The 23,241-nt window shown below is 43.4% G+C and overlaps 1 protein-coding gene across 1 annotated transcript; it reads right to left on the minus strand.

Moving 5' to 3' along the window:
- Positions 1–7,244: 7,244 nt before the first annotated feature.
- On the minus strand, positions 7,245–23,035 carry zgc:92313 (serine protease). Its single transcript, XM_014174338.3, has 6 exons — positions 22,641–23,035; positions 21,122–21,234; positions 20,889–20,968; positions 9,916–10,187; positions 8,131–8,291; positions 7,245–8,055 (listed from the first exon to the last, which is right to left on the minus strand). Exons 1-6 carry the CDS (start codon positions 22,687–22,689, stop codon positions 7,801–7,803), a joined length of 930 nt encoding a protein of 309 aa, XP_014029813.1. The 5' UTR covers positions 22,690–23,035; the 3' UTR covers positions 7,245–7,800.
- Positions 23,036–23,241: the final 206 nt, after the last annotated feature.

Genomic DNA, 23,241 nt, shown 5'->3' on the forward strand with positions numbered 1-23,241 from the left:
GTTCGGAACAACAAGCTCTCTCTCAACGTCAGTAAGACCAAGGAGCTGATCGTGGACTACAGGAAACGGGGCGGCAAGCACACCCCCATCCACATCGACTGGGCTGCAGTGGAACGGGTCGAGAGCTTGAAGTGTCCAAATCGCCAAACTTAAAATGGCCCACACGCACATGCACAGTCGTGAAGAAGGTGAAGACGGCGCCTCTTCCCCCTCGAGGTTGAAAAGGTTTGGCATGAGCCATCAAAAACTTATACGGCTGTACCATTGAGATCATCTTGACTGGCTGCATCACTGCCTGTAATGGCAATAGCACCGCCCTCAATCACATGGCGCTACATAGAGTGGAGCGGACAGCCCAGTACATCACTGGGGCTGAGCTCCCTGCCATCCAGGACCTCTATATCAGGCGGTGTGAAAGAAAGGCCCGGTTAAATTGTTAAAGACTCCAACCACCCAAGCCATTATTCTATTCCCTCTGCTTCCGCGCGGTACCAGTGCATCAAGTCTGACATCAACAGGCTCCTGAACAGCTTCTATCCCCATGGCATAAGAATGCGAAATAGCTAACATAATGGCTACACGGACTGAGTTGACCTTTTGGATTTGGTTCTTATTTTTGATTATGCCCTAAACACTACATACACTGATACTGCAGTACACTCACTCCATAATTTGCTCACATACATAATATGCGCATACAGTTGAAGTGGGAAGTTTACATACACTTAACTTGTTTTTCAACCACTCCCCAAATTTCTTGTTAACTATAGTTTTGGCAAGTCGGTTAAGACATCTACTTTGTGCATGACACAAGTAATTTTTCCAACAATTGTTTACAGACAGATTATTTGACTTGTAATTCACTGTATCACAATTCCAGTGGGTCAGAAGTTTACATTCACTAAGTTGACTGTGCCTTTAAACGGCTTGAAAAACTCCAGAAAATTATGTTATGGCTTTAGAAGCTTCTGATAGGCTAATTGACATAATTTGAGTCAATTGGAGGTGTACCTGTGGATGTATTTCAAGGCCTACCTTCAAACTCAGTGCCTCTTTTGCTTGACATGGGAAAATCAAAAGAAATCAGCCAAGACCTTAGAAAACAAATTGTAGACCTGGCTCATCCTTGGGAGCAATTTCCAAATGCCTGAAGGTACAACGTTCAGCTCTACAAACAATGGTACGCAAGTATAAACACCATGGAACCACACAGCCGTCATACCGCTCAGGAAGGAGATGCGTTCTGTCTCCTAGAGATGAATGTACTTTGGTGCGAAAAGTGCAAATCAATCCCAGAACAACAGCAAAGGACCTGGTGAAGATGCTGGAGGAAACAGATACAAAAGTATCTATATCCACAGTAAAACTAGTCCTATATGGACATAACCTGAAAGGCCACTCAGCAAGGAAGAAGCCACTGCTCCAAAACCGCCATTAAAAAAAGCCAGAATACAGTTTGCAACTGCACATGGGGACAAAGATCGCACTTTTTGGAGAAATGTCCTCTGGTCTGATGAAACAAAAATAGAACTGTTTGGCAATAATGACCATTGTTATGTTTGGAGGAAAAAGGGGGAGGCTTGCAAGCCGAAGAACACCATCCTAACCGTGAAGCACGGGGGTGGCAGCATCATGTTGTGGGGGTGCTTTGCTGCAGGAGGGACTGGTGCACTCCACAAAATAGATGGCATCATGAGGCAGGACAATTATGTGGATATTTTGAAGCAACATCTCAAGACATCAGTCAGGAAGTTAAAGCTTGGTTGCAAATGGGTCTTCCAAATAGACAATGACCACAAGCATACTTCCAAAGTTGTGTCAAAATGGCTTAAGGACAACAAGGTATTGGAGTGGCCATCACAAGGCCCTGACCTCAATCCTATAGAAAATTAGTGGGCAGAACTTAAAAAGCGTGTGCGTGCAAGGAGGCCTACAAACCTGACTCAGTTACACCAGCTCTGTCAGGAGGAATGGGCCAAAATTCACCCAACTTATTGTGGGATGCTTGTGGAAGGCTACCCAAAACATTTGACCCAATTAAACAATTTTAAAGACAATGATACCAAATATTAATTGAGTGTATGTTAACTTCTGACCCACTGGGAATGTGATGAAAGAAATAAAAGCTGAAATAAATCATTCTCTCTACTATTATTCTGACATTTCACATTCTTAAAATAAAGTGGTGATCCTAACTGACCTAAAACAGGGAATTTTTACTAGGATTAAATATCAGGAATTGTGAAAACCTGAGTTTAAATGTATTTGGCTAAGGTGTATGTAAACTTCCGACTTCAACACTCGAGTGGTTAAAGGGGAAACATTTAAATGTCTTGAAATGGCCTAGTCAAAGCCCAGACCTCAATCCAATTGAGAATCTGTGGTTTGACTTAAATATTGCTGTACACCAGCGGAACCTGTCCAACTTGAAGCAGCTGGAGCAGTTATGCCTTGATGTGCCAAGCTTATAGAGACATACCTCAAGAGACTTGCAGCTGTAATTGCTGTAAAAGGTGGCTCTACAAAGTATTGACTTTGGGTCGGGGTGAATAGTTTGAACATAGAATATTCCTACAAGCCCTCAGTCCAGCCTCTCTCAGCCTATTGCGGACAGTCTGAGCACTGATGGAGGGATTGTGCATTCCTGGTGTAACTCGGGCAGTTGTTGTTGCCATCCTGTACCTGTCCCGCAGGTGTGACGTTCGGATGTACCGATCCTGTGCAGGTGTTGTTACGCGTGGTCTGCCACTGCGAGGACGATCAGCTGTCCGTCCTGTCTCCCTGTAGTGCTGTCTTAGGCGTCTCACAGTACAGACATTGCAATTTATTGCCCTGGCCACATCTGCAGTCCTCATCCCTCCTTGCAGCATGCCTAAGGCACGTTCACGCAGATGAGCAGGGACCCTGGGCATCTTTCTTTTAGTGTTTTTTCAGAGTCAGTAGAAAGGCCTCTTCAGTATCTTAAGTTTTCATAACTGTGACCTTAATTGCCTACCGTCTGTAAGCTGTTAGTGTCTTAACGACCGTTCCACAGGTGCATGTTCATTGAACAAGCATGGGAAACAGTGTTTAAACCCTTTACAATGAAGATCTGTGAAGTTATTTGGATTTTTACGAATTATCTTTGAAAGAGGGTCCTGATAAAGGGACGTTTTGTTGTTGCTGCGTTTAGTATGCTTACTTACTTTATTTCTGCTATTTTTATATCTTGTGTTTTTGTTCTACCTTATTTTTAGTATTACATTGTTATTGATTACTGCATTGTTGGGGTTAGAGCTTGCAAAAAAGGCATTTCACTGTACGTGTGCCTGTGACATTAAAAGTCTCTAAAATATGAAAATGTGCCTACCTGATTTAGGGGACACAGTGAACAGAGGGACAATGTCATTTTAAAGAGTTTCCTTGGTGTTACAAAAAGGTGTTCCTATTGTATAAGATTTTATACTGAACAAAAATATGAATTCAACATGTAAAGTGTTGGTCCTATATTTCATGTGCTGAAATGAAAGATCCCAGAAACTTTGCATACACACAAAAGCTTATTTCCCTCATGTGGTGCACAAATTTGTTGACATCACTGTTAGTGAGCATTTCCCCATTACCAAGATAATCCATTCACCTGACAGGTGTGCATATCAAGAAGCTGATTAAACAGCAGGTGCACCTTGTGCTGGGGACAACAGGCCACTATAAATGTGCAGTTGTCACACAACACAATGCCACAGATGTCAGAAGTTGAGGTAGCGAGTAATTGGCATGCTGACTGCAGGAATGTCCACCAGAGCTGTTGCATGTTAATTTCTCTACCATAAGCCACCTCCAATGACATTTTATATAATTTGGCAGTACATCCAGCAAGCCTCACAACTGCAGACCATGTGTAACCACACCAGCCCAGGACCTCCACATCCAGCCTTTCAACTGGGGTATCGTCTGAGACTAGCCAGCCGGAGAGCTGATGAAACTGTGGGTTTCCATAACCGAAGAATTTTCACACAAACTTTAAGAAACCATCTCGGGGAAGTTAATCTGCGTGCTCGTCGTGCTGACCAGGGTCTTGAGCTGACTGCAGTTCTGCGTCGTAACAGACTACAGTTGGCAAATACTCACCTTCACTGGCATGCTGGAAAAGTGTGCTCTTCACGGATTAATCCTGGTTTCAACTGTACCGGGAAGTTGGCAGACGTGTGGGCGAGCGGTTTGAACAGAGTGCGCACATGGTGGTGGTGGTGGTGGGGTTATGGTATGGGGAGGCATAAGCTACGGACAACAAACATGATTGCATTTTATCAATGGCAGTTAGAATGCACAGAGATCCTGAGGCCCATTGTCGTGCCATTCATCCACCGCCATCACCTCATGTTTCAGCATGATAATGGACGGCCCCATATCGCAAAGATCTGTACACAATTCCTGGAAGCTGAAAATGTCCCAGTTCTTCCATGGCCTGCATATTCACCAGACATGTCACCCATTGAGAATGTTTGGGATGATCTGGATCAATGTGTTCCAGTTTCCGCTAATATCCAGAAACTTCGCACAGCCATTGAAGAGGAGTGGGACAACATTCCACAGGCCACAATCAACAGCCTGATCAACTCTGTGTGAAGGAGATGGTGTCACGTTGCATGAGGCAAATGGTGGTCACACCAGACACTGCCTGGTTTTCTGATCCACGCCCCTACTTTTATTTTTTATCTGTGACCAACATAGGCATATCTGTATTTCCTATCATGTGAAATCTATAGACTAGGGCCTAATACATTTATTTAATTGACTGATTTCCTTATATGAACTAAGTCAGTAAAATCTTTGAAATTGTTGCATTTATATTTTTGTTCACGGTATTTTATTCTTCTAAACAATACACACAAACATCAACCCTTGACCAGACCCACATGCTCACACCCCCATCTCCAGCACCTGCATCACTCTCCGCCACATGGCCTCAAACTGCACCATTTTGTTTCTCTCCGTTGCCCAGACTTTCAACATTTAGATCAAGCATTTTACCTTTCCAGTGTGTTAACGACAACCGATGGGTTGATTTCCAGTATAATTTTATTCAAGATTGACGAGAAAAGTATCATTCAACCCATCGGGTATCTCACAGCACCCTAATATTCCATGTCTTGAAATATGCAGGCAGAGATTAAAAGTACATTTATATTGTAATACCTCTGACAGCCAACTTTCTGACTCCACCAATAACTTTGACTTCATAACATTCCCAGAAGGCATGGATTATAAAAAATAAAAAAATAAAAAAAAGATTTATGGCATGGATTATTGAGTCATTGTTAGTTTTACACTTAAGACATGACTCTACCGTTGTGCTGTAGAATTTGTGAATTGTCTCTTCCATAATAAATTCTATACATTAGTTTATACTGGATTAAGCATATATTTTAGTTCTGTTAGTTATGTTCCCTCCTGCCAATATCAGTTATTTTTCTTGGTTCCAATAGTTAACACATTATATACAAATAAAAGCATGTGGACGCCCCTTCAAATGAGTGGATTTGGCTATTTCAGCCACACCCGTTGCTGAGAGGTTTATAAACTCGACACACAGCCATACAATCTCCATAGATAAACATTGGCAGTAGAATGGCCTGACTGAAGAGCTCAGTGACTTTCAACATGGCACCGTCATAGGATGCCACCTTTCCAACAAGTCAGTTGGTCAAATTTCTGCCCTGCTGGAACTGGCCCGGTCAACTGTAAGTGCTGTTATTGTGAAGTGGAAACATCTAGGAGACGTTTCCACTTCAGCCCGGTAGTGGTAGGCCACACAAGCTCACAGAATCCGACCGCCGAGTGCGTGAAAAAGATGTCCTCGGTTGCAACACTCACTACCGAGTTCCAAACTGCCTCTGGAAGAACAATAACTGTTTGCCGGGAGCTTCATGAAATGGGTTTACATGGCCGAGCAGCCACACACAACCCTAAGATCACCATGCGCAATGCCAAGCGTCGGCTGGAGTGGTGTAAAGCTCGCCGCCATCGGACTCTGGAGCAGTGGAAACGCATTCTCTGGAGTGATGAATCACGCTTCACCATCTGGCAGTCCGACGGACAAATCTGGGTTTGGCGGATGCCAGGATAACACTACCTGCCCCAATGCATAGTGCCAACTAAAGTTTGGTGGAGGAGGAATAATGGTCTGGGGCTGTTTTTCATGGTTCGGGCTAGGCCGCTTAGTTCCAGTGAAGGGAAATCTTAATGCTACAGCATATAATGACATCCTAGACCATTCTGTGCTTTCAACTTTGTGGCAACAGATTGCGGAAGGCCCTTTCCTGTTTCAGCATGACAGTGCCCCCGTGCACAAAGCGAGGTCCATACAGAAATGGTTTGAGATCGGTGTGGAAGAACTTGACTGGCCTGCACAGAACCGGACCTCAACCCCATCGAACACCTTTGGGATAAATTGGAACGTCGACTGTGAGCCAGGCCTAATCGCCCAACGTCAGTGCCCGACCTCACGAATGCTCGTGGCTAAATGGAAGTAAGTCCCCGCATCAATGTTCCAACATCTAGTAGAAAGCCTTCCCAGAAGAATGGAGGCTGTTATAGCAACACAATGCCCATGATTTTGGAATGAGATAGTCGACGAGCAGGTGTCCACACACTACATGTCCAAAAGTATCAGACTTGGATGAGTTAGGGTGGGTAATGAAGAAAATGGGGAAAAAAAGAAAGAAAAAGCAATTGTGTAGTTGCCCATCTTTCATTAGCAGTTGCAATAAACAAAAAAAGAGGAATAGCTTCCAACTTATATTTTGCCCATGTAGGGATTTAAAGCTCTGAAAAATTAAAGCTGAAGTTTTCAAAAGACAGACAAGGAGCCGAGTAAATCTAATTTAGAAAAGGCCTTGATCGAATCTCATTTGTCTTTCCTTGATTCTTCTCATAGGGCATTGGAGGAGAAGTTCTGAGATACCTTCTCCTTCAATGACCCATGATGAGAGGATGTGAGGAGTCAAGGAAAGACCATAGAGATTCATCCAACTTCAGAAATGCATCCTTGCATCCTCATTCCCTTAATAATTACAGATCTATAACTTGGATGGATAGGTGTAATCTAGGTCACTACCCTACCTTCACTCACTCAGATGGAATTACTTAACAGAAGAAGGATGATGCATTTCTTAAGCATTCAAACAGTGCCCAGGTGACAGGAGGAGAACAAAGACAATGGAGATTCTAGAAAGCATGTAGTGACAATTCTTAGAAATTACTGACATTTAATCATTTATTTACATTCATTCAAAATATAAACTTAAAGCTTAATGTTACATTTTACATGACATGTTAAAATGTGTGCTAAAATAGATCGACAAACATATGGCTTTACATGTCATTAGTTATAAATACCCATAATATCACCCTGTTTTTTCTGCTGATTAGCGATATGTTATATATTCAGAATCACTTGTATTTGTGAGGAGTTGCATATACATATCTTACCATCATTAAAACGTAGTATAGTTTATTCTACCACAGGTTCGGCCCTTTCCTTTAAAGCAAAATTCCATGAAATTTGACACATTTACCTGGTTTTAAACGCAACTTGTCCCAGAAAAGTGGAAATTCTGCTTACTTGGGAAATAAGTGGCCATACTTTGAGTCAGTTTGGTCAAAAAGTTGTTTTGGCATGTTATTAATATGGTAAATAAAAATTAAAGCTGAATATTACCTAAAACAATAATCTACTACAGCCAAGTTAAGTGTAAAACAAGGTTCATGTCAAATTACATATAATGTCCCTTTAAGATCTGGCTCTTTTAGGAAGCCCTATCTAAGCAGCTGGCCCATCAGTAAAGTGGCCAGGGAGCTAGCCAGCACGGTGGAGCTGGCCCAGTTAGGACCGGCCCGTCCGTACAGACGGATCCCTGGTATGTTGCTTTGGATGAAGCTGGAGAAGGTGGACACCTTGGCGTAGACACCGGGGTGGTTGGCATGGGCACAGCCCAGGCCAAAACTCACCACCCCGGCCTGCACCCAGGTCCCGTTCACCATTTGGCAGACCAGGGGTCCTCCAGAGTCCCCCTGTGGAGAAAGAGGGAGATGGGTGAGAAAAAGCGTACGTTAGTCTACTATGACACACTGGTGAGGCGTACGTACCTGACATGAGTCCTTGCCCCCCTCTTGATAACCGGCACAAATCATGTCATAACGGATGTCCACTTTCTCCGATGGGCTAAGGTCATACATCATCTGACAGGAAGACGTCGAGATGATTGGCACCTGCACTTGCTGCAGTGTTCCCACTCCACCCAGAGAGACTGAGAGACGGCCAGGGAAGTTGAGGGAGAGTGAGTAGGTAGGTCAAATAAAAGGAGGGAGAGAATGCCTACACCAACAACACATTTGGGTTCACAATTGTACCTTTTCTGAGATTTCTGCCAAGCAAGGAGGGGAATTTATTTACACACAATTAAAACTTAGGACACCTACTCATTCCAGGGTATTTATTTTGACTATGTTGTCTACATTGTAGAATAATAGTGAAGACATCAAAACTATGGAATCATGTATGAACCAAAAAAGGGTTAAACAAATCCAAATATTTGAGATTTGAGATTCTTCAAAGTAGCCACCCATTGCATTTATGACAGCTTTGCACTCTCAACCAGCATCATGAGGTAGTCACCTGGAATGCATTTCAATTAACAGGTGTGCCTTGTTAAGGAAAGAAATTCCAGAAATGAATGTGTTTGAGACAGTTGTGTTATGGCAAGAACAACTCAAATTAGCAGAGAAAAATGACAGTCCATTACTTTAAGACATGGTCAGTCAATGCGGAAACTGGCTCTCATGAGGACCGCACCAGGAAAGGAAGACAGAGTTACCTCTCCTGCAGAGAATAAGTTCATTAGACTTACCAACCTCAAATTGCAGCCCAAATAAATGATTCAGAGTTCAAGTAACAGACATCAACTGTTCAGCGGAGACTGCATGAATCAGGCCTTCATCGTCGAATTGCTGCAACGAAACCACTACTTAAGGACACCAATGAGAAGAAGAGACTTGCTTGGGCCAAGAAACACAAGCAATTGACATTAGACCGGTGGAAATCTGTCCAAATTAGAGATTTTTGGTTCCAACCACCATGTCTTTGTGAGACGAGGAGTAGGTGAACGGATGATCTCTGCATGTGTGGTTCCACTGTGAAGCATGGAGGTGGTGGTGTGATGGTATTTTGCTGGTGACACTGTCAGTGATTTATTTCGAATTCAAGGCACACTTAACCAGTATGTCTACCACAGCATTCTGCAGTGATACGCCATCCCATCTGGTTTGCGCTTAGTGGGACTATCATTTGTTTTTCAACAGGATAATGACCCAACACATCTCCAGGCTGTGTAAGGGCTATTTGACCAAGAAGGAGAGTGATGAGTGCTGCATCAGATGACCTCGCCTCCACAGTCACCCGACCTCAACCCAATTGAGATGGTTTGGAGGAGTTAGAATGCTGGGTTAAGGAAAAGCAGCCAACAAGTGCTCAGCATTTGTGGAAACTCCTTCAAGACTGTTGGAAAATCATTCCAGGTGAAGCTGGTTGAGAGAATGCCAAGAGTGTGCAAAGCTGTCAAGGCAAACTTTGAAGAATATAAAATATATTTTGATTTGTTTAACACTTTTTTGGTTACTACATGATTCCATGTGTGTTACTTCCTAGTGTTGAAGTCTTCACTATTATTCAACAATGTAGAAAAGTGTAAAAATAAAAACGTTTGAATGAGTAGCTGTGAGTCAGTCACCGTGACAGGCTTAGACTACTGCACATGGCCCATTGACAGATAATCATGGGAGGACAGAGAGTTGACCACTGTGACAAAGAGGTTGAGGCTCCTTTAAGTGGAAGTTAGATTTTGCCGCTATATACGTAATGCCTTATTCTCTTACCCCCGTCGCGGATGTTTCCCCAGCCTGTGATGTAGCAGGGCAGGTCCCCGGGGAACAGTGTCCCAGCATCAGGAAGACAGACAGGATGGACAAACCCCGACCAGACGATGGGTCTCTGCAGCTGCACCAAGGCCATGTCCTGTCCCGAATTTGGGTCAGAGTAGCCGGACGGGATCACGACGCGCTCCACGAGGTGCGACATCTCGTTGGGGTTCCAGCTGTTGAGCCGGTGACGGCCAACATAGAGGATGTAGCCCGACACGTCTAACGGACTGGGAGAGGAGAGAGTTACAACACCTTACAGCTAACAACTGAAATGAGTCTTCTCATTTCCCTACCCACCCAGACATCACACACAGTTTAGAGGACGATACGTTTTCTGTTTTCCCTTCGATGTTTTAACAGTATTATGCTCCAATCCCAATTTAAGGCCCACTCAGTGATCTTCACAGCCGTTCTCCTAATTTGAATTATTGAATAGGCATTTATACCTGTTTATACATGCCAAAGTCAATCAATCAAGGTATTACTTTTATTTAAAACGTATTATGAGGCTAGACGCACCACCCACATTGTGCGGGGGCTCCCACTCCATTCACTGAGTGTGAAAGCCTTATAGCCGAGCTATCTTATGCAAGCATCTACAAAAACACTGGATCTTATGTGTAGACAGGAGACGAAACTGGGTTAGGACAATAGGTGCCAAAGTGACAGGAAGTCACTCCAGGCATACGTTCTCTAACGGTTACCCCAAGTTGGAAAAGCAAGCGCATTTGACTGTCGGCCCAAATGATGCATGTCCTACCTCTACACACACAAAACAGGAACCTTTCTCCCAGAAACAGGCCCCAAAAAGAACAGCTCTATCACTGGTTTGCAGAATATGACATACTGCTGTCTCCAGTTAAGCTAAGAGGAACCAGTTAGCTTCTATCAGCTCTTAGCTGAGTGCCCAGACACCATGGGGTCATGCTATACAGAACAGTTAGAAAAGGCCTCTTATTAATGCACACACTTCTCTATCTTATAGGAGTTTGTTAAAGAAACTCTCAAGCTCGATGCCTAGGCTTAAAGAATGATATTTTAGTATACAAGCATTAGTAAAAGTTTAACAGAAAATGCCCTCACGGAACTCACCCAAGATTCTCAAAAGTAGACACCAGCGGCGTTCAGTGCAATTCAAGATTAGGGAGGACAACTTGTATTTTCAGAAGCAAGGCCTCATTTCTATTACAGCATATTGGATGACTGTCATTCATATTCCATTTACCCAGCAGAAATGGAACGTCGATGGGTTAAGGCTACTACAGGATACTCAAATTTGCCATATACCATCATGAGGTTCCTACAACCTAGCCCACACATTTAAGTTTATAATGTACGTGCACAAGTAGAGAGAAATTGGAGTTAAGGTGACAGAGTGACACATTCAATACCGCCTTGCACACTTGTCTGCATCTAGATAATCTGGGGTGTATTCATTAGTCAAAACGAGTTTCAGTTAGGTCCCTCCCATTTAGTTTCCTTACGTTTAAGATTTTTTTTTGCTACAGAATAGGGAGAATGAATACACCCGTTATCGAAGTTCACCTTCATAACTTTGCTCATTGTATAATTCTTTCTAGCATCTACGCGCTCTCCTCTCACCCAATCCACATCAATGGGGCTGTAGAGGAGCGGGGGTCAAGTTCCTCAAGGTCCACATCACTAAGGAATTAACATTGTCCACATGCTTCAGGAGGTGGAAAAGATTTGGCACGGGCCCTGAGATCCTCCAAAAGTTCTACAGCTGCATCTTGACTGGCTGCATCACCGCTTGGTACAGCAACAGCAAGGCACCTGACCACAAAGCGCACTGAGTAGGGCTGGGAATTGCCAGGAACCTCACAATACTTAGGTGCCAATATGATTTGTATTGGAATTCTATATGTATTGCGATTCGATGTTCCAAACATATTGCTCACCACATGTCTGCTGCAGAGGGACAAGATAATTAGTTCTGATCAATCATGGAAATAAACATGATGAAAACAAAGTTGGCTCCCTCAGGATTGGTGGGTCCACTGCGGGACAGTTGAGCTAATGCAATTAGCATGAGGTTGTAAGTAACAAGAACATTTCCCAGGACATAGACATATTGGATATACACTGCTCAAAAAAATAAAGGGAACACTTAAACAACACAATGTAACTCCAAGTCAATCACACTTCTGTGAAATCAAACTGTCCACTTAGGAAGCAACACTGATTGACAATACATTTCACATGCTGTTGTGCAAATGGAATAGACAACCGGTGGAAATTATAGGCAATTAGCAAGACACCCCCAATAAAGGAGTGGTTCTGCAGGTGGGAACCACAGACCACTTCTCAGTTCCTATGCTTCCTGGCTGATGTTTTGGTCACTTTTGAATGCTGGCGGTGCTTTCACTCTAGTGGTAGCATGAGACGGAGTCTACAACCCACACAAGTGGCTCAGGTAGTGCAGCTCATCCAGGATGGCACATCAATGCGAGCTATGGCAAGAAGGTTTGCTGTGTCTGTCAGCGTAGTGTCCAGAGCATGGAGGCGCTACCAGGAGACAGGCCAGTACATCAGGAGACGTGGAGGAGGCCGTAGGAGGGCAACAACCCAGCAGCAGGACCGCTACCTCCGCCTTTGTGCAAGGAGGAGCAGGAGAAGCACTGCCAGAGCCCTGCAAAATGACCTCCAGCAGGCCACAAATGTGCATGTGTCTGCTCAAACGGTCAGAAACAGACTCCATGAGGGTGGTATGAGGGCCCGACGTCCACAGGTGGGGGTTGTGCTTACAGCACAACACCGTGCAGGACGTTTGGCATTTGCCAGAGAACACCAAGATTGGCAAATTCGCCACTGGCGTCCTGTGCTCTTCACAGATGAAAGCAGGTTCACACTGAGCACATGTGACAGACGTGACAGAGTCTGGAGATGCCGTGGAGAACGTTCTGCTGCCTGCAACATCCTCCAGCATGACCGGTTTGGCGGTGGTCAGTCATGGTGTGGGGTGGCATTTCTTTGGGGGGCCGCACAGCCCTCCATGTGCTCGCCAGAGGTAGCCTGACTGCCATTAGGTACCGAGATGAGATCCTCAGACCCCTTGTGAGACCATATGCTGGTGCGGTTAGCCCTGGGTTCCTCCTAATGCAAGACAATGCTAGACCTCATGTGGCTGGAGTGTGTCAGCAGTTCCTGCAAGAGGAAGGCATTGATGCTATGGACTGGCCCGCCCGTTCCCCAGACCTGAATCCAATTGAGCACATCTGGGACATCATGTCTCGCTCCATCCACCAACGCCACGTTGCACCACAGACTGTCCAGGAGTTGGCGGATGCTTTAGTCCAGGTCTGGGAGGAGATCCCTCAGGAGACCATCCGCCACCTCATCAGGAGCATGCCCAGGCGTTGTAGGGAGGTCATACAGGCACGTGGAGGCCACACACACTATTGAGCCTCATTTTGACTTGTTTTAAGGACATTACATCAAAGTTGGATCAGCCTGTAGTGTGGTTTTCCACTTTAATTTTGAGTGTGACTCCAAATCCAGACCTCCATGGGTTGATAAATTGGATTTCCATTGATTATTTTTGTGTGATTTTGTTGTCAGCACATTCAACTATGTAAAGAAAAAAGTATTTAATAAGATTATTTCTTTCATTCAGATCTAGGATGTGTTGTTTAAGTGTTCGCTTTATTTTTTTGAGCAGTACATTTGTTTTTCTTTGTATTATCTTTTACCAGATCTAATGTGTTATTCTTCTACATTCTTTTAACATTTCCACAAACTCCTATGTGTTTCCTTTCAAATGGTACCAAGAATATGCATATCCTTGCTTCTTGGCCTGAGCTACAGGCAGTTAGATTTGGGTGTCATTTTATGCGAAAAATGTAAAAAAAGGAGCCGATCCTTAAGAGGTTTTAAGAAGATGGAGAACAAGCTATGAAGAAAAACACGAGTTTTAGTGCGATACAGCGTGTGGTGTAGTGGAGAGTATATGCCATATACCCACTTATTTTTCAGTGGGCATTGCATATACTCACTTCATAATCCCCAATGATATGTATTAGTGTAATGGAGGTATAAAACATATCAACTAATTAGGGCTGTTGGAACAGATTGGAATGTTTGGTGTAAAATGTAGAGAAACTATTATTTCTTCACATTTTAAGCGTGGCAATGTACACAGCAGTATTTCCTAAATGCAATTTGCGGGAACAGTTGTAAATAGCGCACCGCACATGCAAGCAGGACAGAGATGGACATATCATGGACAGAGAAGGACATATCATGGAAAAAGAGAAGGACTCTGAATACTATCTGAATGCACTCTGTCACTGTTTCTCATAGGAATTCACACAGGGCGCCTTTCATTCGCCGGGCGAAATTGTCAACATTTGAGTGTACCCACTTCTCCAGCACTGGGTACAACCAACTAGTCACAAAGAATATCCCAATATGTAGAGGCCTAACTGTATATATTTTTCTTCCCCATCACATCACTTTAAGCTACACACGACCGCAGCTCCCCGGGATAGCCGCGCAGATGAAATATTAATCCGCGCAGAGAAGCACGAGATTGAACTTCTCAACTTCCTAGAGCTTTCCCCCCGTAGTTAACACTGTCTACATTTCCCTTTACTGTGGGACTTATCGAATCCATGCAATTAGCCACTTTCAAAGCAACATACCGAAAAACACTATGCAAAAGATTTTGTTGTAGGCAGGACATATTGGAGTAGGATCCTATTGCATTGACAGGCACGACTCAGGGCCGTACTCTACACAGGCCAGTGCGCTGTAACCAATCAGAGCTGCAGTAGGCCTATATGCAAATAGACCATTGCCATATGGATCTGTGCCATTCACTTTGATCTGGACTGTGTTTACAGCATGAGCGGTTGTGAGTAGATGTGCATGTTGAGATCAAAGCGAGAGCTGCATGTAGCCACTTGTGCACATTTGTTCATATCATTTGCTAGTTAGTGAGTTGTTAGCCCAGTTATAGATAATTTGTAGTTAGCAATGGGGGAGTGGTTACTTCCTACAAGAGCTGAAAACATGTACATTTCTAGACATCTTTGAAAAGTGAGTCGGGTAAAGAGCTTTGTTTTAAAGGGGCCGTGTTGTATTTTAAAACAGGATTGAACAAGCTAAATAGCCAATAGGCAGAGGGTAGCATAATTTGTCTGATTCTCTGTAATAATGGTATGAGAATAATACATTTTATTTTGTAAAGTGGGTTCTTGCATCAAACATTCAGTCATTTCCTTGTCTGAAGGACAAGTGGTTAAACAGGTTCATGTCAAGCCCTGATGTTTTTTTCAAAAGTAGTTGTACATTGAACACCACACATTGGCTGCTACTGTAGGCTGACTGATAGAACAGCTATTTCTGTGTTAAAATGTTATGGGATGCATTTTCTCCATTGTTTTTGACGGTAGGCCACTGTTATGCCTACATTATGATCTCACAGCCTACTTGACCACTGTCAAACTAACTTAAAGTAGGTACAGCCTCAGTGTTCACAGTAAACACATGCTGGAAGTTGAGCAGAATTTTCACAACTTTCAAGTTCACACTCAGCAGACCTGCAATTTGCTCAGTGCTCCCAATTCTTTTTCCGAAGGAACATGTGTGAGTATGGCCCAGTGCATCACTGGGGCCCGAGCAACCTGCCATACAGGACCTCTATAACGAATTGTCAAAAAGACTCCAGCCACCCTTGCAAAATACTATTATTCTCTCTGCTACCGCACGGCAAATGGTACCAGTGCACCAAGTCCGGAATCAACAGGACCTTGAATAGCTTCTACCCCCAAACTATAAGACTGCTAAATAGCTAATCAAATGGCTACCCTTTTTTGGTACTAACTCTTGCAGTCTATACACACACAGCTGCCTATTATCTATCTTGTGGTCTAGTCACTTCACCCCTGCCTATATGTACATAGTTGCCTCTACCTCGGCTCGTACCCTGCATATCGACTCGGTACTGGTACTCCCTGTATACAGCCATGTTATTACCTCGTACCCCTGCATATCGACTCGGTACTCCCTGTATACAGCCATGTTATAACCTCGTACCCCTGCATATCGACTCGGTACTCCCTGTATACAGCCATGTTATTACCTCGTACACCTGCATATCGACTCGGTACTGGTACTCCCTGTATACAGCCATGTTATTACCTCGTACCCCTGCATATCGACTCGGTACTCCCTGTATACAGCCATGTTATAACCTCGTACCCCTGCATATCGACTCAGTACTGGTACTCCCTGTATACAGCCATGTTATAACCTCGTACCCCTGCATATCGACTCAGTACTGGTACTCCCTGTATAGAGCCATGTTATAACCTCGTACCCCTGCATATCGACTCGGTACTCCCTGTATACAGCCATGTTATAACCTCGTACCCCTGCATATCGACTCGGTACTCCCTGTATACAGCCATGTTATAACCTCGTACCCCTGCATATCGACTCGGTACTCCCTGTATACAGCCATGTTATTATTACCTCGTAACCCCTGCATATCGACTCGGTACTCCCTGTATACAGCCATGTTATTACCTCGTACACCTGCATATCGACTCGGTACTGGTACTCCCTGTATACAGCCATGTTATTACCTCGTACCCCTGCATATCGACTCGGTACTCCCTGTATACAGCCATGTTATAACCTCGTACCCCTGCATATCGACTCAGTACTGGTACTCCCTGTATACAGCCATGTTATAACCTCGTACCCCTGCATATCGACTCAGTACTGGTACTCCCTGTATAGAGCCATGTTATAACCTCGTACCCCTGCATATCGACTCGGTACTCCCTGTATACAGCCATGTTATAACCTCGTACCCCTGCATATCGACTCGGTACTCCCTGTATACAGCCATGTTATAACCTCGTACCCCTGCATATCGACTCGGTACTCCCTGTATACAGCCATGTTATTATTACCTCGTAACCCCTGCATATCGACTCGGTACTGGTACTCCCTGTATACAGCCATGTTATTATTACCTCGTACCCCTGCATATCGACTCGGTACTGGTACTCCCTGTATACAGCCATGTTATTATTACCTCGTACCCCTGCATATCGACTCGGTACTGGTACTCCCTGTATACAGCCATGTTATTATTACCTCGTACCCCTGCATATCGACTCGGTACTGGTACTCCCTGTATACAGCCATGTTATTATTACCTCGTACCCCTGCATATCGACTCGGTACTGGTACTCCCTGTATACAGCCATGTTATTATTACCTCGTACCCCTGCATATCGACTCGGTACTGGTACTCCCTGTATACAGCCATGTTATTATTACCTCGTACCCCTGCATATCGACTCGGTACTGGTACTCCCTGTATACAGCCATGTTATTATTACCTCGTACCCCTGCATATCGACTCGGTACTGGTACTCCCTGTATACAGCCATGTTATTATTACCTCGTACCCCTGCATATCGACTCGGTACTGGTACTCCCTGTATACAGCCATGTTATTATTACCTCGTACCCCTGCATATCGACTCGGTACTGGTACTCCCTGTATACAGCCATGTTATTATTACCTCGTACCCCTGCATATCGACTCGGTACTGGTACTCCCTGTATACAGCCATGTTATTATTACCTCGTACCCCTGCATATCGACTCGGTACTGGTACTCCCTGTATACAGCCATGTTATTATTACCTCGTACCCCTGCATATCGACTCGGTACTGGTACTCCCTGTATACAGCCATGTTATTATTACCTCGTACCCCTGCATATCGACTCGGTACTGGTACTCCCTGTATACAGCCATGTTATTATTACCTCGTACCCCTGCATATCGACTCGGTACTGGTACTCCCTGTATACAGCCATGTTATTATTACCTCGTACCCCTGCATATCGACTCGGTACTGGTACTCCCTGTATAGAGCCATGTTATTACCTCGTACCCCTGCATATCGACTCGGTACTCCCTGTATACAGCCATGTTATAACCTCGTACCCCTGCATATCGACTCAGTACTGGTACTCCCTGTATACAGCCATGTTATAACCTCGTACCACTGCACATCGACTCGGTACTGGTACTCCCTGTATAGAGCCATGGTATTGTCACTCGTTATTGTTCTTCACTATTTATTCCTTGCGTCACTATTCTAAAAAATATTGAATTCTGCATTGTTTGAAAAGGACCCTTAAGTAAGCATTTCACTGTTAGTCTACACCTGTTGTTTTACAAAGCATGTGACAAATACAATTTGATCTTTCCCTTCGCTTTTGGACTTCAGTGCACAACAGCTGTGTGACCAGGCGCAAAAACCTCTCCAAGCCAAACCTTCATACTATAACCGCTACACAGCCTAAATCGTTGTCACCATATTAACGTTATAGTCAAACTACGCGTTTGTAAATCCACAATCCAATCCAGGTGTACAATCACGCAGTATAGTGTAGCCTACAGCAAGTAGTTACACCGACAGGCCCCGTTGGCAATACATCTATAAAACCCAAAGCTTACCTTGACTTGAAAAAGTTGCAGTGTTGGCTAGCCTTAGCATGCTAGCTAACAAATAGCGTTCCTCTCCGAGTCAGGTTGCATTAGCTAAGTTAGTTTACCTTTCACTAAGAAAAACATGCAATGAAATATTGCTCTGCTGCTTCTCCTTAAATTAAGACATTTCTTGGTTCAAAACTCTTCAACTATCAGGATTCTACACTAACTTTTTCCACAGGTGGAACCAACTTCAGGTGGTGGCACCAACAGATGATTTGGTCGCACAAATCTATAACATCATTTGTTTTGGGTTTCCTGACAATTATATCTGGCACACAAGCCTAAGATCACCATGCGCAATGCCAAGCGTCGGCTGGAGCGGTGTAAAACGCGCTGCCATTGGACTCTGGAGCAGTGGAAACGCGTTATTTGGCATGATGAATCATGCTTCACTATCTGGCAGTCCGACGGACAAATCTGGGTTTGGCGGATGCCAGGAAAACGCTACCTTCCCGAATGCATAGTGCATAGTTTGAAGGAGGAAATGATGGTCTGGGCTAGGCCCCTTAGTTCCAGTGAAGGGAAATCTTAACGCTACAGCATACAATGACATCCTAGATCATTCTGTGCTTGCAACTTTGTGGCAACAATTTGAGGAAGGCCCTTTCCTGTTTCAGCATGACAGTGCCCCCGTGCACAAAGCGAGGTCCATGCAGGAATGGTTTGTCGAGATCGTTGTGGAAGAACTTGACTGGCCTGCACAGAGCCCTGACCTCAACTCCATCGAACACCTTTGGGATGAATTGGAACGCTGACTGTGAGCCAGGCCTAATCGCCCAACATCAGTGCCTGACCTCACTAATGCTCGTGGCTGAATGGCAGCAAGTCCCCACAGCAATATTCCAACATCTAGTGGAAAGCCTTCCCAGAAGAGTGGAGGCTGTTAAAGCAGCAAAGGGGGGAACCAACTCCCTATTAATTCCCATGATTTTGGAACGTGAAGTTCGACGAGCAGGTGTGCACATACTTTGTCATGTAGTGCATGTCTGAATGCATTTATTTTTATTTAACTAGGCAAGTCAGTTAAGAACAAATTCTTATTTACAATGACTGCCTACCAAAAGGCAAAAGTCCTCATGCCACAGACTGCAATAATAAATAAATAAAAATATTTATGACAAAACACATCGACAAGAATAATGTCGGCATTGCCTGACTAAATAGACAGCAAGCTAGTCAGTCTTGCCATTTGAGATGTTGTAGTTATTGTATTATTTTTTAAATGAGAAAGCAACCCCTTCTAATGGAACACTTTGTATAGAAAACCAATTTGAAGCCAACATTTGATTTGGTCTTGCTCATAACAACCGCACATGATTTGACCGAAAGAGCATCAGACTAGCCCAACACCCTTACATTTTTAAGGTAGGCTTGTCCATGACAGTTGAATTTGCGATGAGCCATACAGTTAAGACTGAACTTCTTAAATACCTGGTTTTCATACTCCATTCTTGCCATAGCATTTACAGGTAGATATAACTTGAAACATCTTTCTCTCCATGCAACAACCAGCAATTTAAAAGCTGAGCATTCGATGCCCGAAAGATTATCCAGGTTATACGTGTGCGACAATTAAATCGACATAACAAACAACTTTGGGTATCCATCTTATTTTTTTTCAGCAATTATGTAGCCTAGATTAAAAATAGCATTATAATATTTTTGTTCACTTGCCCTAGCAGCCATCTTAGGGGGATGATCAACTGGCCCACAGCGTTTTCAAAAACTCCCCATGTATGTCGAGCCCTAACACAAACAGACAGGGGTATTCCCGTGCCGTCGTCGCCTCTTCCCGAAAGTTGGTATATTTTTTGTCAATTGCACATTACTGTTTGAATAAAAACATTTGCAAATAATTCCTGTGTATGTCTATGGAATAGGGTGAGAACCTATTAAAATCAATGTACTCTGAGGATGGAAAACAGCTATCCTCGGACAACACCATGGCCCTATCCTGGAAGGTGCTGTTCAGGCTACTGTAGACCATTGTACTCTGTACTGTACTGAACTGTAGACCAATGTACTCTGAGGATGGAAAACAGCTGTCCTCGGACAACACCATGGCCCTATCCTGGAAGGTGCTGTTCAGGCTACTGTAGACCATTGTACTCTGTACTGTACTGTAGACCAATGTACTCTGAGGATGGAAAACAGCTGTCCTCGGACAGCACCATGGCCCTATCCTGGAAGGTGCTGTTCAGGCTACTGTAGACCATTGCAAAAGGGTGTTTTAATCCGTTATTTGGTTTCATGTGACTATATTTAGTATAGTTCTATCTAAAAAGGATAGCTTTTTTAATGTTTCACTATTGTTTTTATGTAATTCACTGAGTAGGATGGTCCTCCCCTTCCTCCTCTGAGGAGCCTCCACTGGTGGACACTTACTTTGGGAAGCAGTGGGCAGCAGACAGCACCCACTCCTGAGTGATGATGGTGCCCCCACAGACATGGCCATCCTTCAGTGTCTAAAGACCAAGAGGGGGGAAAGAGGTTAAGGTGAATCATCAAGTCTTATTCCCCCCCTCCCCATTATGACCAACAAACGCACACACTAAAACCAGACAAACAAGTCTTCATGCATTTTGTTCATTCCATACCTTGACTCAGCGCTAACCTACCTGAATATCCACTTGCCACGGCCATGCCCCCATTGATGCATCTACTCCTCCCACAATCCTGCTACCCATGGGTGGTTGACCACACTCTTCCTGAGCATGGCAAACCATGACACCTGAGAACAGTAGACGAAAAGGGAATTAGACTAGTTGTTGAAAAAGTACCCAATTGTCATACTTGAGAAAGTAAAGATACCTTAATAGAAAATGACTCAAGTAAAAGTCACCCAGTATAATACTACTTGAGTAAACGTCAAAGTATGTTTTTAAATATCGAAAGTAAAAGTATAAATAATTTCAAATTCCTTATGTTAAGAAAACCAGATGGCACCATTTTTGTTTTTTTAATTTACAGATAGCCAGAGGCACACTCATACATCATTTACAAATGAAGAATTTGTCTTTAGAGATTCTTCTAGATCAGAGGCAGTAGGGATGACCAGAGATGTTCACTTGATACGCGTGTGACTAACAATTTTAGGTGTTAGGGAAAGTATGAAGTAAAAAGTACCTTATTTTCTTTAGGAATGTAGTTTAGTAAAAGTTGTCAAATATAAATTGTAAAGTCAAATTCAGATACTCAAAACAACTACTTAAGTATTACTTTAAAGTATACCATTACCAACAAAATATTGTAGTTTTGAAACTGCAGTCGACTGTGGTATTTTGGACCAAGTATTTGCAGCATATTGCAGTTATACTGCACTCTGACTGCCATATTTTTTGTAAGGGTTTTTACTTAAGTACTTTACACCACTTAGCAGGACAAGAAAATTGTCTAATTCATGCACTTATCAAGAGAACATCCCTGGTCATCCCTACTGCCTCTGATCTGGAATAATCACTAAAGACAAATTCTTAATTTGTAAATTATGTATGAGTGTGCCACTTACTTTTGATACTTAAGTATATTTAAGCAATTACATGTACTTTTGATACTTAGGTAAATGTAAAACCAAATACTTTTACTCAAGTAGTATTTTACTAGGCGACTTTCACTTTTGTCATTTTCTGTTAAGGTATTTTTACTTTGACTCAAGTATGACAGTTGGGTACTTTTTTCACCACTGCCTTTAAATTGATACATATGCCTACTTGAGGACTCTGTCGAGTAGGGATAGCCTAGGCCCAAAGTGCAGATACTAAGTTTGATAACAAAATAACCACACAAACAGAACCGTCATTCTGTTACCAAACTTAGTATGTGCACTGTTCTTCAAGTTGATGTTTTCGTGAAATTCTTTGTGGAAATTGTTAAAAGTAATCATTGTGCTTAGTTGCATGGGTCGCTTAACTTTGCAATCGAAGTGTTTGACACATTTATAGCAAAACATCTGAGTATCAGCGTCACTCCTGCCGTGGAAATGCCCGTAGTCAATGTTGCGGGAGTAGCCAAAACAAAGGTAACCAAATACAGAGGCCTGTTTTCTTTGTAACCCGCAAATGAGTCGATTGAAATTACACACAACTGACCTACTTCACTGACATGACCAGGTTATAGCATAAATATATGAAAACTCACCTGTGAAACACCAAAGAAGCCTAACATAAAAGTCTGAATTCTGTATCATTTTCGAGGGACACGAGACTTTCAGGTAGCCTCAAACTTCCCCCCCAAAAACGGTAGTATTCTTGATTAGTCTTGTGTTCTAAATCAAATCGTCCGCACAGGAACTAATTTTCATGGAAACTCACTTTCCACAATAGCTGCGTTGAAATTCTTCAGAACGTGTGAATGGTTAAAAACACGTATGAAAATGTGTACAAATTAAATGTATGCCTTGCGAAAACAAAGATAACAATACGGTTACTGACAACCTCTTGGTTTATGCCTCCATTTAATACAAGGTTTGGAGAACCAGACCTGTGTACCAAGTCCGTCAGAAAATCTTGAACGCTGGGACAGGCATTTGATTGTCCCATTCGTTTATCACGTGAGCAAAGCACCTGTGATCCTACAGGGGAAGGTGTGGCAGGGGGTGTATTCCTTACGCCGATTCTGTTGCAAAATGTTTACAAAATGTTTGCAACAGAAATCGTTTATTCCAAACGGAAAACGTTTTGCAACAAAGAACGAGAGTTTCTATTGGACAAATTCAGGTAGGTCTCCTGTATTCAGACCC

Source organism: Salmo salar, chromosome 25 (assembly GCF_965601325.2).
Source record: "Salmo salar chromosome 25, fSalSal1, whole genome shotgun sequence".
In the NCBI taxonomy this organism is placed as follows: Eukaryota; Metazoa; Chordata; class Actinopteri; order Salmoniformes; family Salmonidae; genus Salmo; species Salmo salar.

Coding starts and splice junctions, on each gene's coding strand:
- zgc:92313 (XM_014174338.3), bottom strand. CDS start 22,689: ATGATACAGAATTCAGACTTTTATGTTAGGCTTCTTTGGTGTTTCACA. Junction 20,969..21,121: donor CGTGGCAAGTGGATATTCAG/GTAGGTTAGCGC, acceptor CTTGGTCTTTAG/ACACTGAAGGATGGCCATGT. Junction 8,292..9,915: donor GGGAAACATCCGCGACGGGG/GTAAGAGAATAA, acceptor GCCGTCTCTCAG/TCTCTCTGGGTGGAGTGGGA.